This window comes from Ambystoma mexicanum, chromosome 5p, assembly GCF_040938575.1.
Source record: "Ambystoma mexicanum isolate Mex_15411 chromosome 5p, UKY_AmexF1_1, whole genome shotgun sequence".
In the NCBI taxonomy this organism is placed as follows: Eukaryota; Metazoa; Chordata; class Amphibia; order Caudata; family Ambystomatidae; genus Ambystoma; species Ambystoma mexicanum.
Window position 1 is genome coordinate 153,737,227 of NC_090930.1, and position 19,665 is coordinate 153,756,891.

The 19,665-nt window shown below is 48.2% G+C and overlaps 1 protein-coding gene across 2 annotated transcripts in view; it reads right to left on the reverse strand.

The window, feature by feature from the left end:
* Nucleotides 1-19,665, reverse strand: part of LOC138480809 (ras-like protein family member 11A-like) — a 326,666-nt gene that overhangs the window by 174,847 nt on the left and 132,154 nt on the right. For both annotated transcript variants that reach the window (XM_069612558.1, XM_069612557.1), the window contains 2 exons: nt 14,316-14,372; nt 10,846-10,928 (listed from right to left, as the gene is read on the reverse strand). In XM_069612558.1, the coding sequence (XP_069468659.1) occupies nt 10,846-10,928; nt 14,316-14,372 (140 nt within the window). The remainder of the gene's footprint in view (nt 1-10,845; nt 10,929-14,315; nt 14,373-19,665) is intronic.

Sequence of the window (19,665 nt, forward strand, 5' to 3'; positions counted from 1 at the left end):
CGAACGGTCGGGCTCTACGGGCGCCAGGCAGGGCGCACCCTCCCCGGCACCATCAACCACGAGCCAACGCTCTGGGTCGGGTAAGAGGAAGGCCGAGCACCCGGCGAAGCTCCTGGAGAGGCCCCGGTCGAGCTCTAAGGCAGAGGAGGAGCGTGGCAGTGCCCCCTCCCTCAAGGATAAGGCGGTGAGCGCACCTAAGGTGGTGAAGGCCTTGATCCATCCGACCAAGCCCTCTATCGAAACGGTCGCGGCGGCCCTGGCTCAGCCTGTGGTGGCTGCACCAGTGGTGGCGACCTCAGGGCCCAGAATCTCCCTGCCTCCTCGGAGGGAGTCTTCCTTTGTGCCCATCGATAGGACCCCCGTGAAACCCTCCGTGGGGAAGAAGAAGGGGGGGCAGGGCGTCGTCGTAGAGTCGGCCTCAACCTCAGAAGAGGAGCTGATCGAGGTCTTAAGCCACGGCCTAGGCGTGGAAGAAGGCCAGCCCGTCGGAATGGACCCCGACGCAGGTGACCACGACGACATCGTCGAGGATACCGACGGGGCCCCTGCTCGCCCGTCGGATTCCCCTCTGCCAGCGCCGCAAGACAACTCGGCGGCCATTTTGTTGGCCATACAGTCCTTATGCTCCGAGATAAGGACGAGGCTACCGTTACCGACGGAGGAACCTCTCCCGTCGGGGGATCCAGAACCGGGACCTTCTGGTGTTCCCCCTACCAAGAAAAGAAGGATCCATCCACCACCTCCTTTTCAACCGTCGCGCCCCTTCCAGCCCTCCTCCCCGTCCACCCGAGGGGATGATACGGGGACTGACACGGCAGCGACGGGTACGGACGACGAGGCATACGACGAGGATTTTCCGTCGTCGCCTCCCACCAGGGCCTCTCCGCCCGACGAGATCGGATCTTTCCACTCCATGATCTCCAGGGCTTCCGAGCTTTTCCAACTCTGCCCTGAGGAGAAGAAAAAGGAAGGCTTCCTTTATCAGCGGCGCGAGGCCAAGAGGAAGACGGTCCTCGCAGTGCCTCTGTTGGACGACATTTGGGATGAGGGCCTTTCCCTCCTCAAGAACCCTTCCACGACGCCAGCTAGAAGAGACCGGTACGAGAAAAAGTACCGGGTCCCGGACACGGCCCCCCTATGCCTCCGGGCGCAGCCTACCCCGGACTCCGTCGTCTCCGCGGCAGCCAGGAAGAAAGCGGGGGGGGGTGCGGCCTCCACATCGACTTCCCCGCCGGACGGCGAGGGAAAGAAATTGGATACTATGGGGCGTAGAGTCATCTCGTCGGCAGCGACGACGATTAAAGCGGCCAATGCCTTGGCTATCGTGGCCCGCTACGACAGGGAGCTCTGGTACAAGATGGCTCCCCTGCTGGATTTTCTGCCGGACGACAAGAGGGCGGAGGCCCTTGAGATCCTGCAGGAAGGTGAGGTGGCCTCGGACCACGCCATCACCGTGGCGACGGACATCGCCGACACCGGGTTCCGCCAGCTGGGCAACGGCGTTTGCCTTCGACGTCGTGGATGGCTCAAAGCTACGGATTTCCGGCAGGACGTCCAGACCAGAGTCCTGGACATGCCCTTCGACGGGAACAACCTGTTTGGGAAGACAGTGGACGATTCCCTTCAGGCCATCAAGGCAGATACTGAGACGGCCCGGGCCCTTGGAGTCCTGCAACGACGGACGCCCTTTCGGAGCGGCGGAGGCAAGGGCGCCTCCAAAGGTTCCGGCGGCGGTTTCGCTTCCTACCGTCAAGCGGCCCGCTCGTCGTCGCAAGAGGCCTACAGAGGACGAGGCAAGTCTAGCGGACCCCGCCGTCGTCGCCAAGGAGGTCAAGGCGGCAAGGCCGCGTCCAAGCAGGATTGAACCGGCCTTGGGGTCGGGCCCCCACCGAAGCACCCCGGTGGGAGGCCGGCTGGCGGGCTTCGTCAGCGTGTGGGAGTCCATCTCCACCGACCGTTGGGTGCTGGACGCCCTGGCCCGGGGCCACGCGCTCGAGTTTCAAAGAAGGTGCCCGCGCGTCCCCCCCGTGGCCAGGAAGGAACTTCACGTCCCTCAACTTCTCCTGGAGGTAAAGGCGATGCTCAGGAAGGGCGCCATCGAACTCGTCCCAAAGAGGCTTCGGGGCTCCGGAGTCTACTCGAGATACTTCCTCGTGAAGAAGAAGACGGGAGGATGGCGCCCCATCCTGGACCTGCGACGTCTGAACAAGTTCATCAAGGCGCAGAAGTTCCGGATGGTCACCCTCCAGCACGTCCTGGGTCAGCTGGAGGAAGGAGACTTCCTATCGTCGTTGGATTTGGAGGATGCCTACTTCCACATTCCCATCCTAAAGGGGCACCGCAAATTCCTCAGATTCGTGGTCCAAGGGCGTCATTACCAGTTCAAAGCCCTTCCCTTCGGACTACGGTCGGCACCCAGGGTATTCACCAAGTGCCTTGCACCGGTGGCGGCGCAGCTGCGCCGCGAGGGGATCCACGTCTACCCCTACCTGGACGACTGGCTCATCCGCGCCAAGACGAGGGAGCTCGCCGTGGTCCACACGGCAAGGACCGTCCAACTCCTCACGGACCTGGGATTCTCCGTGAACTACGCCAAATCCCACCTGGTGCCCGCGCAAGTCGCACTGTTTCTGGGAGCGAGGCTCGACACAGTGTCCCTTCTGGCCTCCCCGTCGGAGGAGAGGACCAGGACCATCTTGGGCAAGGTGCAACGGATGTTGGTGGCCGACGCGGCCAAAGTGAGGTCCATCAAGTCCCTCCTCGGGATGATGTCTTCCTGCATCTACCTCATTCCCATGTGCAGGCTCCGGATGCGCCCGTTGCAAGAATTCCTGGATGCGCGCTGGATCCAGACGACGGGCAGCTTCGAGGAAAGGATCAAGCTCGACGAGAGTTTCCGACGAGCGATACGGTGGTGGGGCACCCGCGCGCATCTGACGGCGGGCATGGACTTCCAGACCCCAGCACACCAGGAGACTGTGACCACGGATGCCTCCCTGGAAGGGTGGGGAGCGCACACCGAAAATCTGCACGCAAGGGGACTCTGGCTCCCGACGGAGAAGTCCCTACATATCAACGTCCTGGAGCTCCGTGCAGTGTTTTGGGCCCTCAGGTCCTTCCTTCCGTCCCTCAAGGGCAAGGTGGTGAGGATCTTCACCGACAACACCACCACCATGTTTTACATCAGGAAACAGGGCGGAACCAGGTCCCCAGCGCTGTCCAAGGAGGCGCAGGACCTGTGGCATTGGGCCGTCGCCCAAGGGATTTTTCTGGTGCCGTTTCATCTGGCAGGGATAAAAAACACCATCGCCGACTCACTCAGCAGGGAGCTGCGCTCGTGCCACGAGTGGGAACTACGGCAGGATCTGGTGGATCGCCTCTTCCGACGGTGGGGCACACCCCAGATCGACCTGTTCGCGACGGCGACGAACACCAAGTGCCGGAGGTTCGCCAGCAGGTTTCCCCAGACGAGGAGCATGGGCGATGCTTTCTCGTTCCCCTGGGAGGGCCTGTTCCTCTACGCGTTCCCTCCCTTGCCTCTGCTAATCCGGCTCGTCAACCAGCTCAAGAGGTCACGGTGCAGGATGATCCTCGTCGCACCTGCGTGGCCGAGGCAGATATGGTTCCCGGACCTTCTGGACTTGTCAGCGTCCCCGCCGATCAAGCTGCCGGCGGACGCGGATCTACTCTCCAGGGAAGGAGGCGCCATCCTCCACCACGACCCGAAGTCGCTGAACTTGCAGGCCTGGCTCCTGCAGCACTAGAGTTTGGAGGATACGACATACCGGCCGATTGCAGAGAGGTTCTTGCAAAGGCCAGGGCGTCCTCGACTCTTAAATGCTACGGACACAAATGGAAGAGGTTCTCTGTCTGGTGCCACGCACAGAAGATTAACCCTCTACGGATTACGGCTCCCCAAGTACTGCCGTACCTGCTGACGCTGGCCAAAGTTGGTCTGGCACATGCGTCCATCAAGATTCATCTTGCTGCGATCTCCCGATACACCAGAACCACGGGCCGGACGTCCTTGTGGTCTCATCGTCTGGTGAAAGAGTTCATGAAGGGACTGTTCAGATCGTTCCCTCCGGTGAAGGCTCCGGCCCCGGCGTGGGAGCTCAACGTGGTGCTGACCAAGCTCATGGGACCTCCGTTCGAGCCTCTGCACTCGGCCCCGTTGAAGTTTCTATCGTGGAAAACAGCTTTTCTTGTGGCCATCACCTCCGCACGACGAGTGGGAGAGATCCAGGCCCTTTCCTGCAAGGCCCCGTACTTGACTTTCCACGACACGAGGGTAGTGCTCAGGACGCACCCCTCCTTCATGCCCAAGGTACCGTCGGACTTCCATCTCAACGAACCCTTGGTGTTACCTGTGTTCTTCCCGTCGCCTTCGTCGCCGGCTGAGAGGACTTTGCACTCGCTGGATGTAGCTAGAGCGCTGAAGTTCTACGTGGACCGCACGAAGGGTTTTCGGAAGACGTCACAACTCTTTGTGAACTTTGGACCTGTCAATCAGGGGAAGGCTCTCTCGAAGGCTTCCATCTCCAGATGGCTCTCCGGCTGTATCATGTGCTGTCACCGGTTGGCAAACCGACCGCTGCCTGGCCGTCCGAGAGCCCATTCCACCAGAGCGATCGCAGCTACCACGGCGTTCCTATCTGGTGTGCCCCTGCTGGACATATGCAGGGCTGCTACGTGGAGGTCGACGCACACCTTCACGAAATTCTACTGCGTCGACCGGGATTCCAGGGAGGAGTCCAGGGTCGGCCAAGCAGTGCTGCGCAACCTGTTCGCCTGAGGTGAGCCTGGTGAGGAGGTAAGATGCTTAATGTTGAGTTGATGTGATGCTTAATGTTGAGCCTTTGCCACCTCCCGTGGTTGTGCATGTGTGTACTGCTATGTATTCTTTATTCATGAGCATGTGAATCCATGCCAGACCCCATGCTGGAGAAGGAACAAGTTACTTACCTGTAACTGTTGTTCTCCAGCATGGGTCTGGCATGGATTCACATGCGAACCCTCCCGCCTACCCCTCTGCGGCTCTTCACTTGGTCATACTGCCACTTCACGTGCTTCCAAATCTGAAGATGGCTGCCAGAGGCGGTGCTTAGGTAGAGGGCAGTCATTGGCTGTGGTCAGTATGACGCAGAGACCAGTGATTGGTTATTACTACGAAAGACAGATCAGAAACGAAACTGATACTGGTTTTTTCTTTACCGAGGATTCCCAGCCTGACGACGGGGAATATTCATGAGCATGTGAATCCATGCCAGACCCATGCTGGAGAACAACAGTTACAGGTAAGTAACTTGTTCCTTTCCTTGGGATTCATTTTGTATGGAGTTCAAGCCCAGGCCTTTCTCAGTAGAAAAGGAAGCAGGCAGGCCCAATACAGAAGGAGATACACCAGGGTGTGGAGGGATGCTACCCCACCTTATCTACTGATGCCAACCTGTTACTAGAGGGGTCAGAAATGAACCCTCTGACAGGGCTTCCACATGTCTGAGACAGCCAAAGAAAAGAAATTCATATGCAGGTATGCTAAGGGGAAATGTAATTCTAAAGGGAGGTATTTTATAAAAGGGGCATAGATTAAAATCCAGGTCCTCTTATTTTTGAGGTTACTGAGGTGGTAGGGGATTATATCAATTGTACATCCTGGGAAATTAGTAAATATTTCTGAACTTTCAGTGCTTCTGAAGACTTTGGAGCTGATTAAATAAACCCAAATGGTGTGTGTATTGTTTGTTTGTTTGTTTTGGAGAGCCACGAGTCCCTTTCTGTGCAATGGCCAATTAGACAGGGAGCCACATAATATTTCTCTTAACATAGGTCGTTGAAAATAATGTAATTAAAGTCATCACTGGTTATATCAGAGTCATGTTACTTTACATTGATTATTAGTTTTTTCGTTAATAAATAGGCTTTCTGTGCAAGCCTGCGTGTTTGTCCCAAAAGAGGAGGGAGGCTGCATGTAATCAATACTAGTTAACGAATAATTATGAGTGCCCATTTTGGGGTAGGTTCTAATTTGCAGGAACTTGAAGTCACCCAATTGCATAAGCTTACACATTGTAAACTGGCTTTTAAAATGTACATTTCTTATGATCTCTTCCAATATATATTGTTGTCATAGTGAGAATGATACATAGGCCTTACCCAGCAAAGAGCATTATGCAAACATAGGATAATCGAATATAAATTATTTCTTAATAGAAGGAGATCATTCAAAAATGGACAGTCTTGTCCTTCTAGTGCACTTTTTTCGAAATACCATTATGAGAAAAGGGTATGAGACAATTATCACCATTGATGGCTCCTGGCTGCTTAACATAAACCAAAGCACATTTCGGGACGTTAACCATGAATTTGCCAAATAGGCCAGTGATGAAAAAGTTGTATGCTTGAATCACCAAGTACATAATGCACAATGGGCTTGGTGGACATTACATTTTTCACAACACTTACCCTAACATAAAAGCGTACTGGGTTTAGAGGGCCTCTTACTTCGTTTTCAGAGATCAGGATTCCTGTCCCAAATGAAGAAAAAGGCTTGCTAAACTTTAGGAGGGACAGGGCCTAATTACACTGAATGCGGTAAACCATGGTGCTGTTAGCACCATGGTTGCCGCCGGTACCATCCCAGTACCACCATGGAGGAAAGGGGAATTACCACCCCATTCCAAGGATGGTGGGGCGGTAATTCCCCCTTTCTCCATGGCCCTTCCCCATTCCCATTTTTGCCTCATAGGGCTCAATGGGAATGGGGACGGGGCTAATTACGGTACCGCAAATTGCGGTACTGTAATTAGCACCAAGGTCCCTTTGCGGGTCCCAACTTTAACGGCTGGTCTACACCAGCGTTAAGGTCGGGTCTCGCAAAGGGACCTCGTAGTAAGGCGGTAAGGGTTTACCGGTACCGGTGCCCTTACCGGCACCGGTAAACCCTTACCGCCTACCGTGTAATGAGGCCCACAGAGTCTGAGGGTAAGGATGAATGTGTGTATGGGAATGTGTGCACGCCGTCTCTCGAATCCACACACATCGTAGAGAATTGTATGCATAGGATACGATTCATCGATGAGGTCTAAAAGGGACATTTGAAACGGAGGATCCAAGGTTCATAAACCCACAGCATCTGAGTAATGGGACTCAATTGAAACCTTCACTACACACACAGTTTTAAGTTCTATGCCACACACTTATGAAGCAACCCCTAACTTTGAAAGATACATTTCAATAATCACCACAGTGAAATACTATCTAAGGGACATGTGTCATATGCCCACGCATAGTTGTGATATGGCTTCGCATTTCGCTGCAAAAACTAGTTCAAGTGAGATCATGGTTCTCTCGTAGAAATAGAAGTGGAAACAATGTAGTCTGGGAAACCAACTCACGTCAGTGTCTGAGAGTTGGCCAAGGCCTGTGAGCACAGCTGAGGACTGGAGATAAGCGCTGAGTTTAAGCGATAACACAATTATAGCAGTGACTTGAAAAGTACATACAACTCATATTAATAAACCAACCTGGCATGTAAATCGTTGCAGTAACATGCTGGCAAAGGGACTAGGATGCTAGCTTAATGTTCCCCAACCTGAATGGAAGACTACAAAGCACCAGCATGCAAAGTAATATAAGCCTCCTAAAATCTTCTCTGGGTTTTGCAACAATATTTTCAACAGGTCAAGACACAGTGAATAAAAACCTACTGTCAACTGCTTGTAGTCAATGTTCCACCCAGCATGCAACAAGCTATGAACACTTCAATGCTTGTCATCCGACATTCGCAGCTCTTGGGGGATAAGCCACAAAATAGTAACTTCCAATTACCACTCATTGCTTTGTCTGTAGCCATCTAACACTAATAGTCTTGTGGTTTAAATGGTCTGCTGATTGCACCTGGATAAAAACAGGAGGCCCTGTGCTGGGGAAAGAAACACAAAGGCAGCTCTGAAGTTAGCTTGAGTGTTGGGAACAGTTGATCTTGCACCCCAAAAGCCCCAGAACGCTGTTCAACCGCTTGTTGGGCATGCTACAAAAAATAGCCCAGCCTGCCAGCATCAGTGGTCCATGGGCGTCTGGGCATAAACGTTTAGTTCCGAGGAGATCTGGCCCAGTTTCTGAACTACAGTGAAATACTGAAAAATCCAACATTAAGAAAGGATTGTTGAATTACTCATAGAGCACCCATATGCCCGCCTCGAACTAGCCAGTCCCCACAATGCACCGCGAACATCCATTGGTACAGTGTTTAACTTATAGAAGACCTAACCAAGCACAACATCTCAGATCTTGAAAGAGGACAGTCCCATCTCAGAGGCTCCCATGCACCTTTCCCATAATGTTGAACCACATAATGCGTGCAGTGCGAACAGGCGAACTAAAATGCACGCAGAACCATCAAGTCACGGTTGCAAACACTACCGTTGGAAGCACATGTCTTACATGGCATTTTTTTTATTACCACCGAGTTATGCATCCGAAACATTTTCTTACCTAAGAAAACACCAAATTGCAGAGTTTTGCAAAGCTTTGTTATTCTTTGAAAACAAACAAAATACCAGTGCTTATATATTGTAAACTTTTTTTTTTAATCCCCCAAAACCCATGCAGATATTTTATGTAAACAAGTAAAACGATTTAGGGACCAGGCTTCACCTTAGACAGGTGGTCAGTAAAGAAAAGAGAACACATTTTAGCTTTCTGAGCCATGACTCAAATACGAAGAAAAAGTCATTCTGCACAAAAAAATTTGCAGTGGTATGGTCCTTTTGTTTGAGGATTTGCAGTGATACTTTTGGGGTGTTTTGTTAATTTAATGTTGCTGTTATTTGTTCTCCTTTGTTAGGACTTTTTTAACTAAGTGACCAGGGACCCATTAGGAGTTGACGCAACTTGTTGCAAGGACATGCTGGAAGAAAGAAGGTCAATTGTTGCGCCCAGATTAAGATATAGAGGGAATGCCAAAAAGAGCTATGGGGTCTGTAAGTGGGCAGTAGAGGTGGTGTGTTTTCTAGAAGAAATGGAGTTGGCGCACACACACACACACACAGACACTTCACTACAGTGATACGCCTACCCAAGCAGTTGGCTGTTAATAATAAGTAACTGCTGCTTTATGCTTCCAAATCCCACACCGCAGTGAGGTATGCAGTAATAAAATCGCGGCACAAATGTCACCAGTGCAAATAATCGCAGCAAAAATGCAGTGGTTTGACCCGGTAAAGGTGTACCCCATTATACCATTTAAGGGGCGGCGGTTGCGGGGGTGTTTTCTGCTCTGCTTAAATGGTATAATGGGTCTGGGTGTTGCGGGGGTGTCCCCCGCATCCTTTACCTGGATTGTGGCGGCAAAACCACAGCCTTTTTGCAGGGATTTGTTGTGTAAACGGATATTTTTTCTGCCATTTTAACACATGGAACCCGCAGTGAATGCAAAAACGGGATTGCTGGAAGAATGACTGTGTTGCATTCATAGATCGTAAGGTATTGGCAAACGGATGTCAATACAATTAGCAATCAAATTCTTTCCACGGGATGCAATCAGGAAAACACAAATAGAGTAGAGATGTTTATGTTATAAAATGGGGTTTCCTATAAAGTGCTACTAACACTCTGCAGTAGCTTATGAGCACGTACATACAGGGAGAAGTAGCAAGGGTAAGATACAGTCTATATAAGAGAGGATAAGGATGGTGAAGAGAGAAAGAAAGAGAAAGCGAGAAAGGGAGAGAGAGAGAGAAAGCGACAGAGAGAGAGAAAGAGAGAGAGTGAGAGAGAGAGAAAGAGAGAAAGTCAGAAAGAGAAAGTGAGAAAGAGAAAGTGAGAAAGAGGAAGTGAGAAAGAGAAAGTGAGAAAGGGAGAGAGAAAGCGACAGAGAGAGAGAGAAAGAAAGAGAGAAAGAGAGGGAGAGAGAGAGAGAGAGAGAGAGAGAGAGAGAAAGAGAGAAAGTCAGAAAGAGAAAGAGAAAGTGAGAAAGAGAAAGTGAGAAAGAGAAAAAGAAAGAGAAAGAGGAAGAGAAAAAGTCAGAAAGAGAAAGTCAGAAAGAGAAAGTGAGAAAGGGAGAGAGAAAGCGACAGAGAGAGAGAGAAAGAAAGAGAGAAAGAGAGGGAGAGAGAGAGAGAGAGAGAAAGAGAGAAAGTCAGAAAGAGAAAGAGAAAGTGAGAAAGAGGAAGTGAGAAAGAGAAAAAGAAAGAGAAAGAGAAAGAGAAAAAGTCAGAAAGAGAAAGTGAGAAAGAGAAAGTGAGAAAGGGAGAGAGAAAGCGACAGAGAGAGAGAGAAAGAAAGAGAGAAAGAGAGGGAGAGAGAGAGAGAAAGAGAGAAAGTCAGAAAGAGAAAGAGAAAGTGAGAAAGAGAAAGTGAGAAAGAGGAAGTGAGAAAGGGAGAGAGAAAGCGACAGAGAGAGAGAGAAAGAAAGAGAGAAAGAGAGGGAGAGAGAGAGAGAAAGAGAGAAAGTCAGAAAGAGAAAGAGAAAGTGAGAAAGAGAAAGTGAGAAAGAGGAAGTGAGAAAGGGAGAGAGAAAGCGACAGAGAGAGAGAGAAAGAAAGAGAGAAAGAGAGGGAGAGAGAGAGAGAGAGAGAGAGAAAGAGAGAAAGTCAGAAAGAGAAAGAGAAAGTGAGAAAGAGGAAGTGAGAAAGAGAAAGTGAGAAAGAGGAAGATAAAGTGCAAAGTAGCAGGACCAAGGATGAAGCGAGATGGTAAATCATACATTGTGGTCATGAGCTGGAAAACCCTTTGTTACAACACATTCCTTCCTGTTCCAATTTCCCTTAAACACATCAGCCCAAGTTGCTAAGCAGAGGGTGGACAACCTCTCAAACACATTCCTTCTTTATGGTGCATTACCTCCAGTGACACAAATGGCGTATCCTGAACCTGAAGAGTCACCTGCTCTCCTTCGATGGCGAGTTTTCTGGAGTAAAGAGCACCTGGGGATCAATAGACAGTTTGATTAACACAAAGAAATCCAAAGACAGGGCAGATCATGTCTCAGATACACTGCTCTTGCAACTCCACCAGCCATTACACTGGCAGGTAAACCAGGTGTTCGAGACAGTATGGGAGCCCAGAAAGGGCTAATTATGCACCTTTACCAAAGCCTTCAAAGAGAACATGATGAATAAGGGCGAGTCAAAAGAAAAGTGGTCATGCCGACCAAGGAGCTGAGATCGGGTGAATGCTTGGGTTATCTAAACCCAGAGTCATCTAGCCAATAGACCCCACAGTCTGACCCACAAATGCCTGGTGACGCTGCACACACAGAAGGGGACATCTGCGAGATGGATATTTGAAACTTGTTCTCCAATAAGAATGCAAGCCTTCAAAACCTAAGAAAAGGCACATTTAGGAAATTAGCTTACCTTTTCTATGAAGAATCAAGTTTAGTGCACAGCCTTTCATCACCATTTCAATGTTTTAATAATTTACTTTTATAAATCTGAACATCCAGTCAACAAGCAAGAATAATTGTTTAAACTAGCCTGACATAAAAAAAAATAGAACTGATCTATAAACAGATAGTCTGAACCAGGTCTGCCATTTCTCCACTTTTTCAAACAGTGAACAAAAGACTGGATTACGGTTGTCCCCAGTGCAGTGAGCTATGCAGTCTTTTTTGTTTGTTTGTTTGTTTGTTTGTTTGTTTATTTGATATAGCGCAAATCCAAACCCGTAGGTAGCCGGGCGCAAACATTTACAAGGAGACTTGAGAACTTAGTTGCAATGACAATCAAAAATATGCAATGACACACAAAAATAGGCAGTGAGGCAGTTCAGCAGTGTTACAGTCTGAGTTTACTTATACAGATGATGCCATGTGTCGGAGGCATACAGTGCTAGGTAACAATCAGCCACAGTTTTGTAGTCTCGGACGGATCCAATGAAATTCCTAGATGCTGGCAGTGGTGGACGGGTCCCTGAAGGAGGTCAAGTTAACAAAGGGCATGGTCGGGGGGTGACACTCAGGACGAGTGGTTCTAGTAGAAGAGGGTGATCCCGCTAGATGTCATTTGATCGTATCCATGAAAGAACCTTACGCCTGAAACTTGGATAAGGTTGGTCCTTTCTAAGTTCTAAGGGAAGTTTGTTCCAGGTTTGGGCAGCTATGACTGGGAAGCTGGTGCCGCCAGCTGTACTCTTTTTGTATCTAGGCACCATCAGGGTATATGCGTTGGTCATTCTTGTGGGGCGGTTTGAAATTCTCTTGTTAAGTCTGTTTGCTAGGTAGGGGGGAGCTATATTGTTAAGCCCTTTCGACGTGAGCGAGAGAGTTTTGAGGGTGATTCTGTCTTTAATTTTTACTTTGTCTTTTAAGAAAGTGGGGCAGATACTGAGAGTTCATGGGAAGAAAGTGCTTTGAAGGGACACAGAACAAGGTGATAGCATAGCTTAAAAGCATGGAGGATGATATCAACAGGACAAGCAGTAGATGTTTGGTATCCAGAAGGTAGGAGGCAAACCAAAACGGTCTCCAAGTTTGACACAAACAAGGATATTTTCAAAATCTGCAGGGAGCTAGCCAACCCTTCTGCAGTCTCGTCCTCTGCTCTTCCTTCCCAGGCCCTCTGCAGTGCACTGGCCACAAACATTGCCACCACAACTGAGGACATCCTAAACATCCTTGTTACTCACCCACCCTTGCCTCCCTTGTCCACTCCCCCTCCTCCTTCTGCACCCCTGAAGAAGTTACCAGAGTTGTCTGCTTTATGAAGGCTTCTTCCAAAAAGGTTTCTCCTTGCTCGTCATGAACATTCAAGGACAACATTGGCTCTCTTGCCCCTGCACTTGCAGGTTTCTGTAACCACTCTCACCACTGGCTCTCCCCTCCTCCCTCAAGCACTCCCTATGGGCCTACTATTGAAAAGGCTTTCAGCAGACCCTACCTGTCCATCCAACTACTGCCCAATTTCAATCACCTCTTTACTGGGGAAACTGCTGGAGAAGCTGGCCTTCCTCCAACTAAACTTGCGCGCAGAACTTGTCGGTGGGCTCCACTATCTTGAATCTGGAATCCGAGCATCCAGAGGCAGGGAAACTGCTCTTCCGAACACCCATGAAGAGCTGCTCACATCCCTGGACTCAACCCCCCACAGCCGTCCTCATTCTACTTTATCTCTCTTCTGCCTTTGACACCATCAACCTCTCCATCCTCATACAAAGGCTCCACGATACCCTTGGGCACTGGAATGGCTGACCTCTTTCCTAACTGACTGCTCTTCCCATGTCATCTTGGGCACCTTCTCCTCTCCTACTTCCTTCTCCACCTGTGGTGTCCCCCAAGGATATATCTTTACCCCCTGGCTCTTTAAGATCTCTCTTGTTCAGCTGACACACCTCATCTCCTCCTTCTCCACCAACTTCCAGTCTTATGCAGATGAAAACTCTTTTTCAGACTTCCTGCTGACTCACTTGCACCTTCCTTCATCCCAAACTGCCTTTCTGCCATCCAGGCTTGGTCCTCTTCCAATGAGCGTTGCCTCAATGTTAGCAAAACTGAAATATTTCTGATTGGGAAACCCTGCTCCTTCCTCCTTCCTTTCACTCTGACCTCCCCACCTTGGGATCTCGCCCTGCTCCTCCTTCTGAAGTCAGAAAACCTTGTAGTCATCTTTGACTCCTCTTCATCCTTCCTCCCTCACACGCAGGACATTGCTAAGAAATCCCACTTCCAACTCTTCCTTCTGAAAGGAATTCTACCATTTCTCACTTTCCCTCAGAAGCTCAATGTTTCCTGAGCCCTTGAACACTCTAGGCTTGGCTATTGCAACAGCCTCCTCCTCAATCTACATTCTTCCACTCTGCGACCCCTTCAGCTAATCCAGAATAGAGCAGCAAGACTTATCCATTGCATGAATCCAGGGACTGCATCTCTCCTGCTCTAAAAAGCCTCCACTGGCTCACGTTTGCTGCACAGATCAAATTCAAATCCCTCTGTATCCTCCATAAGGGTGTCTGTGGCCGAGGACCACACTATCTGCAACTCTCTCTTACCAAACACTCTCCTTCTAGACCTCTACGCTCCTCTGGCACCAATTCTGTGTGTAAAGTGTTTCGCTAAACAGAGAGCAAGAGGTTGTTTGCTTTCCTCAGCTGGATCTTTTAAATCCTTAAAACTGCTTTTTTTAATTACACAATATTGCAAAAACATCAGCTATCAACGCCTTCCCGAATTAGCACGTGCCGAATGCTTCACAGTGCAGCACTTCATTTTGGATACCCTGAGGGCAAAGTGAAATTCCAACTACTCTGAAATAGAGAAATGTTCATGAAAACAATTATCCCATGGTAATAAAAGTTACAATTAAGACAAAGCTTACCAGTATTTGCCTCATAGTCGCCAATGAATCGTTTTGTGAGGAAGCGTACCACCAGCGCTGCAAATGCAACAGAAAAGAAGTCTTATTTTCCAGGGTAGAAGTTGTATTTTAAAATGGAAATTAACTTTTGAAAACTATTATATTAACAGAGATATGTGGCCCTGTGCTCAATGTATACACAACATAGAGTGGAGAGACATGCAATAAGGGATTTGTACAAGATTACATTCAGTGGAGACACTTAATTCGTTAAAATAGGAACGAGTGCTCCCGCAACCATCAATTCAAATAATGCCATGACAACAAATGATACAAAATATTTTTAGGGCCTTTACGGGCAAAATCCAGACAGCAACTAAGTGGCCAATCCAAGCTAAACTAAGGTCGGTGGTCCAGACCAGCTTACGTACTGACAATGACCAGACTCCCATCCTCGCCATTTCGGTGATGGTCTTCCAACGTTGCTTGCCTGAGGATATTGCTTACTTAAACTACTTGAAAAATATAGCACTACCCATTTCTCAGAATGCAGTCTCATGGATTATGGACCAACCAGCAGCACAGAAACCACACTGGTTTCCATGAGGGAACATATGCGAGAACATATCAAGAATGTAATCCTCCTGGAGCCGTAAACAACCAATGATACCATGGACCACTATCATTTTGAACAAAAGTCATCTAATATGGGTATTGTAGGCACTGCCCTCTTTTGGATACAGTCCTACTCGAGTGTTTGTTCTACCTTGATCAAGTTGGGCGATTTCTCATCGACCTCCACTGCCTTGAGAAGGGTGCCACAATAGTACGTCCTATCTCCAGGAAGTTTTGTAATAGTTATATCCAACCAAATGGCCAATCTCAAGCAATATTCACCCAGCTGTATGTGGATGACACACAAATCGCTTTCAATCTACCCAAGACAGACAAGCCAACACAACATATCAAAGTGCGTTTTAGCGGTTCAAGATAGGAGGGCTTGAAATAACTCTGCTCCAATCAAAGTTAAATGGAAATATGCTAGTACAATTTAGAGCACCAAGCCCCTACTGTTCAAATAGACTGGACAACTCAGCCTCAAAATAGTGAAGAATCCAGGGTTCATCTTTTGCCGAGACCACGCCCTACTCCCCACAAATTGAGGCACTATGGCACCAATTCAAAGTCCTATATCTAACACACTGGGGCCACTGGAATACAGGACACAAATACATCAGGGCCCTACTCACACCCATCAGCTCTAATAGACCCTTAAAGTCAAGACGATGACAACCTCCTTCCATCTCCCAAGTGCAAAAAGACAACAGGGGTGAACCTTCGCCATCTATGCAACCACTAACTGGAAGGAGCTCCCCAAATATTAGACTAGTAAAGAGTTACTCCATGCTCAGTAAGACACTAAAACCAAATCATGATTAAGAACGTGTTCCTAGTTACCTGCTGACCTTCCTGTGAAGGGAGGGTGAGGGAGTAGGGGGAAAATCAACCACTCCTTTTCTAGATACCTCCTTATGACTGGGAGTACGTTTCCAGACTTTGAGTAACTCGAAGGCAGGCAACCCCTAGAGTAACACTGTAGCCCATGGTATCCTAGAATTAGATATCATTTAGGTAGGAACAGACCCCATTAAAGAGATTGCTGTATCACTGCAGTCTCTAAGTGCTTAGGATCCGACATCAGCCAGTTGCAAAGATCCAGATCTCTTACTGTCTGGTGTAGGCTTGCACTCATCAGCCCCTCTCCCGCATCTACGGTTGAAAGGTTTTTGTTTTCAATTAACTACAATTAATATACAGGGATATTGTTTGTACTCTTACCTACAATCATTGTAAACTTCACTACTCATAGTCCCCCCACCCCATTCTCTGCAGTCCTCCATTTCTTTGCAGCATTATCACCTTTGTGACTGTTCAAAAGGATTTCCAAAATCTACCCTGGGGGTAGATATTGGGAGGCCATCAGGGAGACACTTAGAGGTTAGCCAAAACAAAGCAAGATAAGGTAGCAGAGCTGCAAGGATAGTCTCAGGAAGGGTGTGAGAGTGGTCTACGGCTACAACGAGTCCACACAGAACAAAAACAATAATTCCAGCTAAGCAGATAAGTACAAAAATAAAGTTATTTATTAGGCCTTTTAAATACACACTATGCAAGTAAAAACCTGTAGTCTATGGCCACACCAATACTTATAAAACAGATCTATCCATTCACCCTTGAGAGATACGAGAAAGCATTTGATGCAATAACCAATGCAACCCAGACAAGTACTCAGATGGTTTAGAAGTCAAGAAGACACTTTAGAAGAACCATAAATAGTTCTCTAGCTCTTATAAAGTCCAACTGTAAGATCAGTTGGGGCCTTGTGACCAAATGTCACCAGTTCATTGAACAGGCCTCCACCGACCAAAGTCAGTAAACAGTGATTTCTGAATAGGAATTCACACCCATTTAACCCTATTGAGGACAGAGGGGAGGACGGTGTGTGTGTGTGTGTGGGGGGGGGGGAGGGACAGCGAAAAGTAGTTAAAACCTCCCCTCCTAGGACTAGGATTTCTCCTGATACCACTGTTGAAATTCCGGAATCCGTTGGGAACCTTATCATCTTTACTTTGTCAGGACAAGGAAGGCCCTGGGGTCGCAAGTGCAGTGGTCGCTTTCGGTGCAGGGTTTAGGTTAGTGTTGGTCGGGGTACTTAGGGAAACGTTTCTAGACAGCTTCCAGGGAACACCCAGGCAAGTAAAAGATAAAGGGCCTCATTACACGGTAGGCAGTAACCATGGCGCTATTAGCGCCATGGTTGCCGCCGGTATTTTACCATGTCCGCCTTGGTGGATGGCGGAATTACCGCCCTACTCCAAGGTGAGCGGGGCGGTAATTCCCTATTCACCAAGGCACTTCCCCATTCCCATTTTTGCCCCCATAGGGCATAATGGGAATGGGGAAGGCGCTAATTACGGTCCCGCAAATTGCGGTACCGTAATTAGCTCTAAGGTCCCTTTGCGGCACCCTACTTTAACGGCTGGTAAACCAGCCGTTAAAACCAGCCGTTAAGGTCGGGTCCCGCAAAGGGAACTCGTAGTAAGGCGGTAAGGGTTTACCGTTACCGGTGCCCTTACCGGTACCGGTAAACCCTTACCGCCTAATGTGTAATGAGGCCCAAAGACTTCTGCAGTGCAGATTGTGGGCTACATTGACCCACTCAACAGACTTTCCCTACATCACCAAGCTGTGCATCTGCAGTCACCAGCAAAATAGCTGTGCTGGCTCCAGTGAGCACCATGGCCTCAAAACTGTATTTTGCAGTGACAACTATTATTTTTTTTAAGATGGCTGCACCATCTTGCCAAGCACATATTGGGCAGTATAGAACAAGGGGGCACACTTAGGGAGGTTGCCAGTGCGTTCTTATATATACAAAAGAAATAGAGTGAAAAAGAAGCACTGCTTTGCTGCCAGGCCCAAAGTCCCCATTGAAAAGGTGGTATTTTACCTTAAATTGATGCTGCTCTGACGTTATTTTTATCTGTTCTTCCTCAAACTACTGTTATTGATAAGGCACTGCCACGCCCATTCATGTCCCCATTGTGCTTCAGCAAAACCAAGTATGACTCCTGAAGGACAGGCTCTGTCAAACCAAATCTGAGGAAAATCAACAAAGAAACTTCATTTTCCGCCGCACAGGAAAAGCTTCACTTTTTAAGTTACAAAGTGTCAATGATCAGTAATTCAAAGAAACTCCAGCTCTGGGCTGTGTCAATTTCAGTGCATAGGTGGTTCAAATAAACTACTGCCTTCAAGAAAATAACTATGGCTGCAAAACAGTGTGGGAATCCAGATGAAAAGTCAAAGACCGAATTTGAAAGCAAAGTGCTAGCAGCTTGCACCGCATGTGTAAAAATGGGCTTTTCAAACTAAAGAAGAAAAATGCTTGTTTGAGAGTATTATGTTGAATAAAAACTTCTCCCTTCCTAGCAATGTGAAAGGGGATTGCGCTGTGAAAATACATGTATGAGATGGTTCTGTTCAGCAGGGTTTCTTCCAATTCAGAGCAAAAATTTATAAAATTAAATCAAACTGCAGTGGCTGCATCCGGGGATGTCAGCCCAAAAACAGGTTCCTGCTGAGAGGATACCAGAAACAAAAGGCCTCTCACAGTAGATACTGGCTCACAAGTGATCACTGCTACTTGGGCCAGAATTTGGTCTGGGCTGAGCCCTCTGACAATGTAACTTCTAGGACACCAAAGCTTCAAAGGAAATCTCTGTGACAACCCTGGGGAGAGGGGGTAGCCTTGGAGAGGCGTGCCCATATATGGAGACTAATACTGACATTTGTTTCCAAGGACTATGTTATTAATAAAAATGTTAAGACTTTTATCTTTGCCACAGGACTTTGCAAAAATGAGAAAATTTAGCAGTTTAAATGTGATTTTGTGGACTTTAATTTAAGACATTGTAGCTTCACCTGACACCTTGGTAATAGAAATGGCAGATAATTGGGTATTATAAGGAAATATCCATGATGCCATTGCAAATTTTAATACTTACATGCCTAATGATAATCCACACCCATGGATAGAGGTATAGAATTTTAAGTAATATAATTCTCCTTGAAAAGCGTGAAAAGCTGGTAGAAGTGCGAAACAATGTCTCACAGATGGCTGAGTTGGACTGGAATGGTCTGCATAAAATATGTAATCTGTTTATGTAATTTGCTAAGAGACCTCAACTGTATAAATGTACCATTTGTGGCAAAATCGGATTTTAGATAAAGTAACGGTGGGAGGTTTGAACATTATAAAACTCACATCATAAATCTGGCATCCTGCTCTTGAAATACAACTAGCTGAGAGTGAGGCAGGCATTTGCACCCCTGACCAATCCAGTGGGTTAGAGGCGTGTTTAGCTAAGCCTGCCCAGCCATATACTTCTATGATGTCACTATGCATTATAAATACGAGTCCATGACAGAGCTCCACACACACTCTCCTCTGAATTTTCTGCGCCTGCGTTTCTGATCTCCATTCATCTTGCTGATTCCAGATTTCCCCTACAAGGCCAAAGCATTGCTGACCCCACTAGAAAAAAAACCAAGCATAGGTGATTCCTACTCCAGCAAGGCCATTGATTCAGAAAGAAAACCCATTAATATCCCATTAACAAAAAGGGGAAAGCGGTGGTACCTTTTGCATCCTGAAATCAGGCCAGCTTGCGGCCCATTAACTGCATGCCCGCTGCAATCCTGCCATCCAGCGATCCATAGCGTCCGGTGACCAGACCTTTCCCAGCTGTCTTTTGCCAGGAGAGTCCGCTGCCTGGTGCCCCGAGCCCTGGAGACCAGAACCTTTTGA